General features: G+C 45.9%; 1 protein-coding gene across 2 annotated transcripts in view; it reads left to right on the top strand.

The window, feature by feature from the left end:
- Nucleotides 1-12,163, top strand: part of KNSTRN (kinetochore localized astrin (SPAG5) binding protein) — a 36,089-nt gene extending 23,926 nt beyond the window's left edge. For both annotated transcript variants that reach the window (XM_060175098.1, XM_060175097.1), the window contains 5 exons: nucleotides 2,047-2,152; nucleotides 2,301-2,394; nucleotides 4,330-4,391; nucleotides 10,459-10,533; nucleotides 11,112-12,163. In XM_060175098.1, the coding sequence (XP_060031081.1) occupies nucleotides 2,047-2,152; nucleotides 2,301-2,394; nucleotides 4,330-4,391; nucleotides 10,459-10,533; nucleotides 11,112-11,243 (469 nt within the window). In that variant the 3' untranslated portion in view covers nucleotides 11,244-12,163. The remainder of the gene's footprint in view (nucleotides 1-2,046; nucleotides 2,153-2,300; nucleotides 2,395-4,329; nucleotides 4,392-10,458; nucleotides 10,534-11,111) is intronic.
- The last annotated feature ends 985 nt before the right edge of the window (nucleotides 12,164-13,148 follow it).

Here is a 13,148-nt window from a genome sequence, read left to right as displayed (position 1 = left end):
TGATTTATATGACTACACTTTAATAGGAGTGTACATAAACACCATTCCCACCACCAAAAGACTATGTCCCATTCCACCCTCCCCCTCACCACGGGGATTTTACTTCAGTGCCCTACTCTTGATTTAGTCAGATCCTGCTTTTAGTTTCTCTTTCTGTTCTTCTTTCTCAACTTCTGTTGATGAGTGGGATCATCCCATACTCATCTTTATCTTTCTGACTTAGCTCACTTAACATAATTCCTTCTAGCTCCGTCCAAGATGGGTCAGAGAAGGTGGGTTCATTGTTCTTTATAGCTGCGTAGTATTCCATTGTGTATATATACCACAGCTTTCTCAAGCACTCATCTGTTGTTGGGCACCTGGGTTGCTTCCAGATTTTAGCTATTACGAATTGAACATAGGAGTACACATATCTTTTTGATTGGGCATTATGGAATCCTTGGGGTATATCCCCAGGAGAGGAATTACTGGGTCATATGGAAGGTCCATGTCTAGCCTTGTGAGAGTTCTCCAGACTGCTCTCCAGAGACGTTGGACAAATTTACATTCCCACCGGCAGTGTAGAAGGGTTCCTCTTACCCCACAGCCTCTCCAGCATTTGTAGCTGCTGTCCTTTTTGATGTATGCTATTCTCACAGGAGTGAGGTGGTATCTCAATGTTGCCTTTATTTGCATTTCTCTGACAATCAGCAACCTGAAGCAGTTTTTCATATGTTTGTTAGCCTTTTGGATCTCCTCTGAAGCGAATGTTTTATTCATATCCTCTGCCCATTTTTGGATGGGGTATTTGCTTTTTTGGTGCTAAGTTTGCTGAGCTCTTTGTATATTTTGGTTATTAGTCTCTTGTCTGATGTATGGCATGTGAAGATCTTCTCCCATTCTGTGAAGTGTCTCTTTGTGTGATAGTTTATTTGGCTGTGCAGAAGCTTTTCAGTTTGATGTAGTCCCATTGGTTTGTTTCTGCTTTTAGTCTTCCTTGCAATTGGGTTTGTTTCATCAAAGATATCCTTGAGGTGTAGGTGGGAAAGTGTTCCACCAGTGTTTTCCTCTAAGTATTTGATAGTTTCTGGTCTAACATCCAGGTCCTTGATCCATTTGGAGTTGATTTTTGTTTCTGGTGAGATAAGGTGGTTTAGTTTCATTCTTCTGCATGTTTTAACCCAGTTTTCCCAGCACCATTTATTGAAGAGAGCCTCCTTTCTCCATTTAATACTTTGGGCCCCCTTATCAAAGATTAGATGTCCATAGGTGTGGGGGAAGGTTCAATATTTTTAAGTAATTTTGCTAAAACTATTTGAAAGAACCAGAGCATCACTTTGGCACATATGATGCTGGGGATTAAACTCTAGATTTCATGCTTGAGCATCTAATACCTGTTCCACTGAGCCACCTTCTGGGCTACTTTTACTTGTCAATAAGACAGAACCAGAGCCCCACTCTGGCCCATGTGATGCCATGAATAAACTCAAGACCTCATGCATATGTGTCCAATATCTTATCCACTCTACCACCTCTTGGGCCACAAAGAGGTTTAATATTGATGATGATAATGGTTATTTCTGTATTATTCTCTTAGTAGCTTACTAAGAAGTATGCATTGTTTTTCCTATCATTCTTCAAGCAATATATTTTTGGAGGGACTGCCAGGGGCCCACCCCAGGGTCTCATCCATATGAAACATGTACTCTGCCACTCAGTAATACTGTTATATGTGGGTATTATTAATTTTTCATAGAATGAGAGACAGAGGGGGAGAGACATTTGCAGCACTGCTCATGAAGCTTCTTCCCTGAAGGGTGGGGACCAGGGCTTGAAACCCAGGTCCTCACACAGTAATATGTTCACTCTGCTAGGTGTGCTACCACCCGGCCCCTCGCAGGCATTATTTTAATTTTAGACCTGAACAAACAAGCCTCAGAGGTTGTGCATCTCACTAACGATTATATACCACTACATAGTGAAACTAAGAATTAAACCCTACATGTGACTCCACAGTCCACACTGTTAGCTTCTCCACTCCTTCATGAAAATGTGATTATGTTCCAGCTACAAACCCATGAATAAGCAGAAGTCAGAGGAGGAACTCAAGGATAAGAACCAGCTCTTAGAGGCAGTCAACAAGCAGCTGCACCAGAAGCTGACTGAGATTCAGGTGAGGGGCCCACCAGACACCCCCAGCTGCCCTGAGCAAGGAGCAAGCCAGGAGTGCCTAGGGGCCTTGGGGCAGAGGGACTTTGTCATGCCAGGGATGGCAGCAGTGGCACAGGCTTGAGGAGTCTATGCATGCCACACCACAACAGGGAGAACTCAAGGATCTGACACAGAGGGTGGAGCTGCTGGAGAAGTTCCAGGACAACTGTCGGGCCATTCTGGAGACCAAGGACCTCAGCCCAGGTAAGAGCACAGCTGCCTTCAGAGGGAGTACTGTGCACACCCCTCCCCCAAGGAGACCCAGGACTGAACAGCAGCCTGGTATCCCCTGGCCCAGCCTCTATAGCTCCTAAGGTAATGCACTGAAGTTTGGGGGAGTTGAATCCTCCCCCCAACAGCTGTTATGGCTGGGGCTTGGTGCCTGCATAAGGATTCCTACAAGGCTCCACCACTCCTGAAGCTTCCCCACTGCAGATGGGGACCAGGCCTTGAAACTTGGTCCTGCTGAATGTTACCAAATAGTAACAGTCTCTACTCACTACACTGGCCCCCAGTGGAAGCTTTTTCATGTCAGAAATTGCAGGTTTCTTAAAGGTCAGCTTGCCTCTATAGTGGAGAGGGGTAGGAATGACAAGAATTGATGTGATACCAAAAGGTCAGAACAGTTAGTCTCCATGATGCGGGCATGTTAATTATCCAAAGGTATTAAGAAAAACATAGTGGCTAAACCAGTAGGGTGAGATGAAACAGAGAGAGATAAAGCTTGATGTAAATCATAGGTATCAAAGGCAAACAAGGAAATAGATGTGGGGGTCTCACTGCCAAGTTACTGGCAAGGGTGTATGATAGAGTGTGTTCTCCTATATGATCTAAAGGTGAACTTATAGTGAACTTGTGAACTTTGAATGACGATAGTGAACTTTGAGTGAACCCTCAAGCAGGCAGCCATTTGGCCTGCTAGCAGGGGGAACTAAGTATGAGAGGTTTGTAGGTTTTCTGTGAGCTTCAGAGGCTAACAAGGGGAAACTGAGTCATGGAAGACTTCCCTCTTAGCTCATCCCTATATGGGAGAGGCCAACAAGTGGGGTGTCTTTCCAGACCTCTCCCGAGGATGGGAGAGCTCCCCTAAGCTCTACCAAGCTTTCACATAGTTGTACAGAAAAGAAAGATGTGTTTAAAGAGCTTAAGAGCTTTGAACTGAGTGGAGAAAAAGTCTTAAGAATGCCTAGTGGGGCCAGCAGTGGCACACTTGGTTAAGTGCACACATTAGAGTGCACAAGGACCCAGGTTCAAGCCCCTGGTACCTACCTGCAGGGGGAAAGATTCATGAATGGTGAAGCAGTACTGCAGGTGTCTCTCTGTCTCTCTCCTTCTTTGTCTCCCTCCTCTTAATTTCTGTCTCTATCCAATAAATAAATAAAAATATTTTAAAAGTGAATTAAAAAAAATTTTTTTTTTAAATGCCCAATGAAGGGCCTAGGCATCTCTGAATTAAGCAATGCTGACTTTGAGTGCGAAGGAGTTATGCAAAAAAAAAAAAAAAAAGCTGATTTTGAATACTATTGTTTGGGGGTCGGAGTGCCTCACCCAGCTAAGCACACACATGTTGCCAGTAGTAAGGACCCAAGTTCAACTCCTGCCTGGTCTCCACCTTTGCCAGTAGTGCAGCAGTGCTGCAGATATCTCTCTCCCCCCACCCACCCCTCTCAACTTCTCTGTCTTATCAAAATAGTAGAAAGATTAAAAATTAAAATTGAATACTACTCATTTACCTGTGCATATTACAGCATATTTCTTACAGCCACCATAGAGCCTTTTCATATGGTTTTAATTTACTATGTGTATATACTGCTTTTACCAAAGATAATTCAGAGGCCTGAAAAGCTTTGAAAAAATAGTTTCATGTGTTGTAAACCAAACAAGGAAATCCTTTGATCATGTTTTCTGCTGAGCTAAGAAGGGAAATCCCAGAGAGAAAGGGGGGGGTGCAGCTCTAGAGGGCAGGTGTAGGGGAGCCAGCTGTGTGAAATCTCAGAATGGAGGAGCAGGTGCTCCCAGATGTTCTCCTCATGAATACTTCCATGCTGGTCCATTGCGGGGGGGGGGGGGGGGGGAAGGAAGCATCTCTTGTCTAAGATACATGGCCCTGGACAAGACTCACTTTACTGTTCCTTCCAGTTTTAGGCTGTGTGAGCCTGGTGACCCAGCAGGAACCCACCACAGATTACATGGATTCTATGGTGAGAACTGGGGAGTGAATAGGCGAGGGCCAAACAACAATGGGCTCTGCACTTATTGGAAGGTATTTGCTATATGTTTAAAGAAAGAAAGCAGCGGGTTAAGCTCATGTGGCATGAAGCGCAAGGACCAAATGGACTGGTGTAAGGATGCTGGTTCGAGCCCTCAGCTCTCCACCTGCAGGGGAGTCTCTTCACAAGTGGTGAAGCAGGTCTGCAGGTGTCTTTCTCTCCCCCCTCTCTGTCTTCTCCTCCTCTCTCCATTTCTCTCTGTCCTATGTAACAATGATGACATCAATAACAATAATAACTAAAACAACAATAAAAAAGGACAACAAAAGGCAAAATAAATAAATAAATAAATAAAAAGAGAAAGAAAGAAAAAAGCAAGAGTCCATCTTTGGTCATCCACTTTCTAGTGGAAGAGAGAGTGGTAGGTATCTACTCAAAATAGAAAATTTTACTTGGAAGGTGACTTTACATTTAGAAATGTAAGTGTATCCCAGACAGCTCTTGAGACAAGCCCATCCTGTTATTTGTTTTAAGGCTATATATATGACATACACACATAGGCAGGGGTAGATAGCATAATGGCTATGCAAAGAGACTCTCATGCCTGAGACTCCAAAGTTCCAGGTTCAATCCCCCACACCACCATAATAAGCCAGAGCTGAGCAGTGCTCTGGTAAAAAAATAAATAATAAAAAAAAAGACATACACACACACAGGTACATAACATGTGTAGTATGCTATTGCTTTAGGCCTGGGGACATATCACTATTATTCCTCCTCCTCTTTTTTAAAAATATTTATTTATTCCCTTTTGTTGCCCTTGTTGTTTTGTTGTTGTAGTTGTTATTATTGTTGTTATTGATGCCGTCATCATTGGATAGGACAGAGAGAAATGGAGAGAAGAGGGGAATACAGAGAAGGGTGTCGGTCTGCGCTGCGGAGAAGAGAGAGAGAGGAGGTCCGGAGCAAGTGGGGTACACAAATCTTTATTATTGGATCCGGGTGGGGGTGGCTCAGGCCACGTGGAGTCAGCCGACAATGGCCATCCCCACTACCTCACCACCAGGCAAAAGCGAAAGAGAGAGAGAGGGTGCTGAGGGAGAGAGAAAGAGAGCCTGGGGGGGAGTGTGAGAGCTTTTATTGGGCAACAACCAGGGGTGACGTGTGGGGACAGGATTGGTTGAAGGGGGCACTGCTAGGATTTTGCGGGGCGTGGTAAAACCTGGGGGCAGAGACTGCATCAGAATAATTCCTCAGCATCATCTCCTTTCCCTTTATATCTAAATGGACACAGTAAAGAAATATGGAATGGAGCAGGCTTAAATGTTTTTAAGGAATGTCATGCTCAGGTGGGAAGATGTAGGACGTTTCTGTGGAGGAGGGAAGGCTTAAATGGCTGCCAACCTTGTGAGATTTATGTGTCCCCCTGTGCTCAACCCCTCTTTAGAGAGAAGACTTACCTGGAGGGACTCATAGGTTAAGCGCAGCCTGCTCAACCATCTCCTCACAATATCTACATCTTTTTCTATCTTTCTATCTAGTCATCGCATAAGATGGTTCAAAGTCTGTAAAAGACTATCGATGACAGAGGAATAGTGGTGTAGGGGTGAGCAGAAACCTTTTGGGCATAAATCTAAATGATATAACAGAACAGGAAGGGACAAGTAGGGGAGTAGTAAAAGCCAGTGTGATGTCAAAGGAAGGATTGGTGTGTAAAGGAATGTTCCCTGTTTGGGGGGGTGGGGCAAGGGTACATAGTGAGGGGGAGGCGGGAGGGCATGACCCACCAAACAGAGGGGCTATTTGGCATTGTATAGTCCTCAAGGCAACAGTCTGTAAAGTCTATGAACTACTCAGGATCAGCCTATGAAAAACCAGCAGCATGAAGGGAAATAAGCTGCTTTAAAATTGTGTAAAGTGTCTATAGGGTATGCCAGCAAGTCCGATAGAAGTCTCAGTCCAAAGTAGATGGCATGGGGAAGAAATGGCAGGGGATGAAATGCTGCATGGTTTTATTTACCGCACGGAGACCTTGGAGAAGGCGCCATTTTCCTGAGCGCTTTTTAATCACAAAGACAGGAGTATTCCATGGGCTTCAAGAATGACAAATATGTCCCAAGGATAACTGCTCTCGGACGAGCTCCTTTAAAATTTCTAGTTTATCCCTAGGTAAAGGCAACTGTTCCACCCAGACAGGCTCATTAGAGAGCCAGTCTAAGCGGGGAGTTTGCTTACGAACAGTGGCAGTTAGTACTGGGGGTGCTGATTAGATCTGGTCTCGCAGGAGCGGGTGTTACACTCTGCAGAGGCATCTGTGGATATCCTAACATCAAGACATTCCAGAAGATCCCTGCCCAGTAGGTTGGTGCTAATATCAGCTACCAAAGGGCGGAAGTGTCCAGTAGAACCTTCCGGGTCTTCCCACATGAGCGAATCTTGTGTGCGAAATGATGGGGTCACCCCTCCTACTCCATGTATACTGGGTCCGGGGAGGAGTTCCCAATTTTGGGGAACCTCTGCTTGCCTTAAAATCGTCTTTTCTGCCCCCGTGTCAATCAAAAATTTAAAAGGAATATTGCCAATCTTTACTGTCATAGTAGAGTGACCTCGTTCTAAAACAGGAGTGGTCCACAAAATCTCAGGCCCAAAATTTGTACCATTCAAGGGCGTACCATCTTTATGAAATTTGGACCAACAATCTCTCTTCCAATGAAACCCTCTATGACATCTGGGACAAATTGTCCATGGCTTCTGGCTCCCTGACTGAAAGCGGGGTTGTCCTGACTGGAGGCAGGGTTGCTCTAACTGGAGGCGGGGTTGCCCTGACTGGAGGAGTGGTCGCAGCTTATCTGGACATTGGTTACGCCAATGCCCTTGGCGACTGCACTGAAAACAGGCCCTGTTTTGATTACATGGGGTAACTGCATAAACCTGTGTCGTAGCGGGTGCCCCATAAGAGCCTGATGTAAGTTCCTGTGTCGCTAAAATCCAGTTATCTGGGTGTAGGTGTTTAAGACTAAGGCATGCCTGACGGAATTGTGGTATCATGCCATCCCAGACAATAGAATGTAGGAGTAGAGAGCGGACTTCAGGATTATAAATCTTTCTCTCTAAGGTTGCCCTCAGCCTTGAGATGAAGTTCTCTAAGGATTCATCAGTGCCTTGGCGAAGAGAGTTAATGGGGATTGAAGACTCTACTGTGGTTGGGGTTACCCTTTCCCATGTTTGTGTTGCACAGATGCATACCTGTTCAAAATAACCAGTTGGAAACCTGGCTTCTGCCTGCTGAGTTCCAGATTCAAACACTCCTGCTCCAAACAAAGCATCAAAATTCCATTCTATCTGTTTGTTACTATTTTCCTGCAATTGTCTAGAGCATTCATCATGGAAGCATGCCTTCCATTGCAGGTAGAGGGGGTCTGGGAGTGCAGCACAAGCCAGGTCTTTCCAGTCCTGGGGGGTGTTAAGGTGCTGGTAAAAACTCCTTAAAATGGACTTGGTCCATGGAGCATGAATTCCATCCTCCTTAACGGCTTGTCTGAGTTCTTTGGAGGAGTTAGAGGAGTATGGATGCCACACCTGAGGGTTTTGTCTACTGGGGGCCACATTTACCAGGAAGGTGTGGACTTGGTTTGATGACATGGGGGAGAGAGCCACAGAAGCTGCTGTAATGGCCTCAGGGGAAACTGAACTCCTATCTATGGGATCGGAGCTCTCGGGGCGGACTGCAAATGGTTTAAGGTCCCTAAATGCTGAAAAGATGAGGTATCAGCAGGGGGAGGAGTCGAAGGTGAGGAAGCCACAGGGTCTCTTAATGATGAGGTATCAGCAGGGGGAGGAGTCGAAGAAATGGAAGCCTCAGGGAAAGCCAGAACCGGGGCAGCGGGAGGAGGGGTCAGAGAAGGGGAAGCCGGAACTGGGGCAACAGGAGGAGTGGTCAGAGAAGGGGAAGCCGGAACCCGGGCAACAGGAGGAGTGGTCAGAGAAGGGGAAGCCGGAACCCGGGCAACAGGAGGAGGGGTCAGAGAAGGGGAAGCTGCAGGGGAAGCCGGAACCGGAGCAACAGGAGTAGGGGTCAGAGAAGGAGAAGCTGCAGGGGAAGCCGGAACCGGGGCAGTGGGGTCAGCTGGGGGCGGGGTCAAAGGAGGAGCAGCCGAACATGTGTGCGTGTCTGTGGGAACGGGAGTTTTGGGGCTAACTGCTGATTGCTTAAGGCGTTTAAGTTTTGCGCACATATGCTTTAACTCTCGTATCTCAGCCTCAAGGTTGCTTAACCTCGTGGCAGAACACCTTGTACATATCTTGTAAGTAGCAAATATAGCCATGAAAACCCACGGTGTAGCGAAAATTAAAGCATCTCTGAGATTAAGAACCTGTCCCAGGAGAGAAGGATATAATGTCTGGGACACCTCCTTATAAAATGAAAAAAGGCCCATGGTGGGGGGAAACACGGGGCCACAGAGGCAGGCCACTTACCTGTGTCTGGGCTACTTTTGGGGACCTCAGGCCAGGCCACCCAGCGGGGCGGGACACATTGGGCACCAGGTGTCGGTCTGCGCTGTGGAGAAGAGAGAGAGAGGAGGTCCGGAGCAAGTGGGGTACACAAATCTTCATTATTGGATGGGGGGGGGGGGTGGCTCAGGCCACGTGGAGTCATCCGACAATGGCCGTCCCCACTACCTCACCACCGGGCGAGAGTGAGTGAGGGGGGGGGGCCCAGAGGGGGGAGGGAAGTGTGAGAGCTTTTATTGGGCAACAACCAGGGGTGACGTGTGGGGACAGGATTGGTTGAAGGGGGCACTGCTAGGATTTTTCGGGGCATGGTAAAACCTGGGGGCAGAGACTACATCAGAATAATTCCTCAGCATTAGAAGGGAAGAGAAAGACAGACACCTGCAGACCTGCTTCACCGCTTGTGCTTCACCACAGGTGGTGAACCGGGGGCTCAAACCAGGATCCTTATGCTGGTCCTTGCACTTTGCATCACCTGCGCTTAGCCTACTGTGCTACAATCCCGACTTATCACCCAACTCTCTATTCCTCCTCCTCTTAAGATACTTAACAAGGTGGACAGCAGCACACATACACACATACATGAGAACACTGGTTCAAGCCCATTGTCCCCACCTGTAAGGAGTGGACAATGTAGTACAAGCAGTGGAGCTGTGCTACAAGGGTCTCTCCCTCTCCCCCTAGCCCCATCAAAAAGTAAAAAAGCACTGGTGGGCAGGAAGCTATGGGGAGCAGTAGAGGCATTGTGCAGGCACAGGTCCCAGTAATAATCCTGGTTGCAAAAAAAAATTTTTTTTAGTCAAAAATAAAACACCTAGTGGGATGGAACCATCAAGAGCTTTTTGATTTCTCTCATCTACATTTCACCAATGTAGCCTCTCATTCCTTTGTTGAGAATGGTATGATGTGAAGGTCTAGTCTCAATTAAATTCCACTGTTTTTTGGTGTTTTGTTGTTGTTGTTTGTTTGCTTTTTGCCTCTGGGGTTATCCTTGGGGCTTAGTGCCAGCACTATGAATCCATTGCTCCTGGCAGCTATTTTTTTTTTTTTCCATTTTATTGGACAGGACAGTGATAAATTGAAAGAGGGGGAGATAAGGAGACAGAAAGAGAGACACTTGCAGACCTGCTTCACTGCTTGTGAAGTGTCCCCCGTGTGGTGGGCAGCCAAGGCTCTAACTCATCCTTACACGTGTCCTTGAGCTTAGTGCTATATGCACTTAACCAGGTGGCACCTCCTCCCAGCCCCCAGTTCCACTGTTCTTTCCCCTTCCCCCCAAAGTAGGAAGGTAACTGTTTGAAATTAAAGTCTTCACAACCTCTATGTTCTCTTCCTCCAGAAGATCAGCTGTTGTCTTGGACACCTTTCCCCAGCTGTTATCCCCCCTTCTGTGGCCCCCACAATGTCTTGCTCACACTGGCTTTGTGATGTCGAGCATGTGGAGATCGAGATCGGGGGGATTCTGTCTTGTGAAGACATTGATTATACAAAGGAAGTTTCCGTGTCTCAGTAAAGATGTGGGACTTATGTTGTGCTTTCCTCCTAGTTGCTGTTAGAAACTTTGCAAGATGAGCTGAAACTTTTTAATGAAACAGCCAAAAAGCAGATGGGAGAGTTACAGGTGAGGCAAACTTCACCCTGTGGGTCACTATCCCCCCTCCCCCCAACTCCATGTTGGATATTTTGGGATTGTTATAGTAGGGTTGTTATTTTTGCTCCAGGCCAACTATTTCACAGAAATAAAAAAAAGAGGGAGAAAGATCAAAGCACTGAAGTTTTCCCTATTACCATGGGAGCCTAGAGCTTGAGCCTAGGTCATGTACATGGCAGAGCAGGCACCCTCCCAGGTGAACTTGCTATTTGGTCCTGAGAAGTCTTGAGAGGAAGGGAAACTTGATCTCTAGAGATTTGGAAAGCCAGGTTCTTGGAATTTGGATTTGGGTGATACAGGTGAATCCTGGAATGTTACACTGAGTCCAGAAGATTTCAGTGTTCTCCTTAAATAGTAGAGATGGACTTTAAAAAAGGAAAAAAAAAAGCTCAGATAAGAGAAATTAAATCACCAAAATACAGTGTCTATGAGGACAGCTTCTCAATGAACCATAAGTATATTGTGCTGCTAGGATAGTGTCTTGCCTGTGAGCCACAGTTTTTATTGATGGTTTGTTTTCTTTTATATATGTGTATCTTTCACTGTAGGCCTTCAAAGTGAAGTTGAAGATGAAAGAAGAGGAGAGGGCTCGGTTACTGGAGCAGCAAGCTACCTATAATAGCCAAGTCAATGACTTTACAGCAGTCCTTGAAGAAATGGAGCAGCTATTGGAAATGTGATACAAATTGGGTGACCAAGTAACTTCTCTTTGGAGACCAGCTCTTTGAGGCAGCCCATTCAGATATCTGCTTTTCAGCAGTGAGCTTCTAGGACTCACCAAATCTGTAATACAAAGTTCCTGTAGTAAGCACAGCTTATGTTGGAGTGACAGGCCCCCCCCCCATATATATACACATACACAAACATGTCCTTTCCTTATCAAGTATCCCCAACCTCCTGGCTAGCCAGCATTTCCAACCTTCATTCAGTCATGATCTTTGTTCCTCACAGAGAGTGACCCAAAAGTTTGGGTCATCCTCTTCAACAAAAACCTGGCACCATTAAAATTGGACTAAACCAGTGACTACCAGAGACTCCAGGATTCCTTTCAAATATGCAGAAAGCAAGCTTTCATTGTACAGGGCTCCATAGGAGAGATTACTAAGGAATCAAGCTTACTTGGGGTAGGATCTGCCCCATACTGGCTGGGCTTAAGGAACTTATTTGGAGTCCCATGTACTCATCTCTAACTTGTATGATGAGACTTCTGGGCAAAAAGGAAGCAGCCAGATTGAGCGATAGAAGATCTCCCACTCGCTGACTTCTTGACTCTGAGCCACACAAGCAGTCCCTCTCTGCTGGGCATTAGGAAAAGACCCCACACTGCAACATTGTTTGAAGGCACCTGTCAACTAGTCCTAATTTTTTCAAATCAATGAGCTAAGCTTACATCATTTCAGAATTCTCTGAGAGGGACAGTCAAGGGGGTCTTTTAGGACTGCCTCTTGGTTGTGCACCTGACTCACGATCCTGATTCTCAAATAAACAACTTTCTTCATTAGATTATAGTCTGATTATTTCCAAATTGGTAGGTTCTGTACCTCATTGTAAATATGTTAAAGTTATTTGAAAGACTTAATAAACAGTATGAAGGGCTGAATGGTGGCTTACGTGACACACATTATCATATGTGATGATCCAGGGTCACGTCCCTGTTCCCCTCTAGGGAGGAAAGCTTTATGAGTGGTGGTGCAGTGCTGCAAGTGTCTTTCCTTCTCCCTACATCCCTCTCCTCTCTCTCATGCTCTATCCAAAAAGAAAAAAAAATGGTCCCCGTAAATATTCAAGTTGTATAGGCACTAAGCCCCAGAAATAATCCTAGTGGTCAATAAAAAGATGAAGGGGGAGTTGGGCGGTAGCGCAGCGGGTTAAGTGCACATGGCATACAGCACAACGACCAGTGTAAGGATCCTGGTTCGAGCACCCAGCTCCCCACCTGCAGGGGAGTCTCTCCTCTCTGTGTCTTCCCCTCCTCTCTCGATTTCTCTCTGTCATATCCAACAACGATGACATCAATAATAACTACAACAATAAAAAAACAAGGGCAACAAAAGGGAATAAATAAATAAAATTGTTTAAATATATTAAAAAAAATAAGATGAAGGGAACCAGGTAGTAGCATGCCAGGCTAAGCACACATAGTACAAAGTGCAAGGACCTACATAAGGATCCCAGTTCGAGCTCCTGACTCCCTACCTGTAGGGGGCCTTGAAAGTGGTTAGGCAGATCTGCAGAAGTCTATCAATCTCTCTCCCTCTCTATCCTCCCCTCAATTTCTGTCTTATCCAATGGAAAAAAAAAAAAAAAGGCCTCCAGGAGTAGTGGATTCGTAGTGCAGGCACTGAGCCCCAGAGTTTAAAAAAAAAGATGGAGAGTAATAGCTGCTGCATTTCTCTCCTCTCCTTTCCCTGGTCAACTAGGAATATCAAAGATAGCCTAAGACTGTAACAAAATAACTCTAGGACTAATTTGGGGACCCACTAAGTCACCACTGAGTGCAAACATGGCTTGTGGACAGAGAAGAGCATAAGGAGAGATTCCTGGGGCTAAAGCCCATATCTACTCCTGAGTGTCTGGTAACAGTC

Source organism: Erinaceus europaeus, chromosome 16 (assembly GCF_950295315.1).
Source record: "Erinaceus europaeus chromosome 16, mEriEur2.1, whole genome shotgun sequence".
In the NCBI taxonomy this organism is placed as follows: Eukaryota; Metazoa; Chordata; class Mammalia; order Eulipotyphla; family Erinaceidae; genus Erinaceus; species Erinaceus europaeus.
This window is presented reverse-complemented; position numbering and strand designations above follow the sequence as displayed.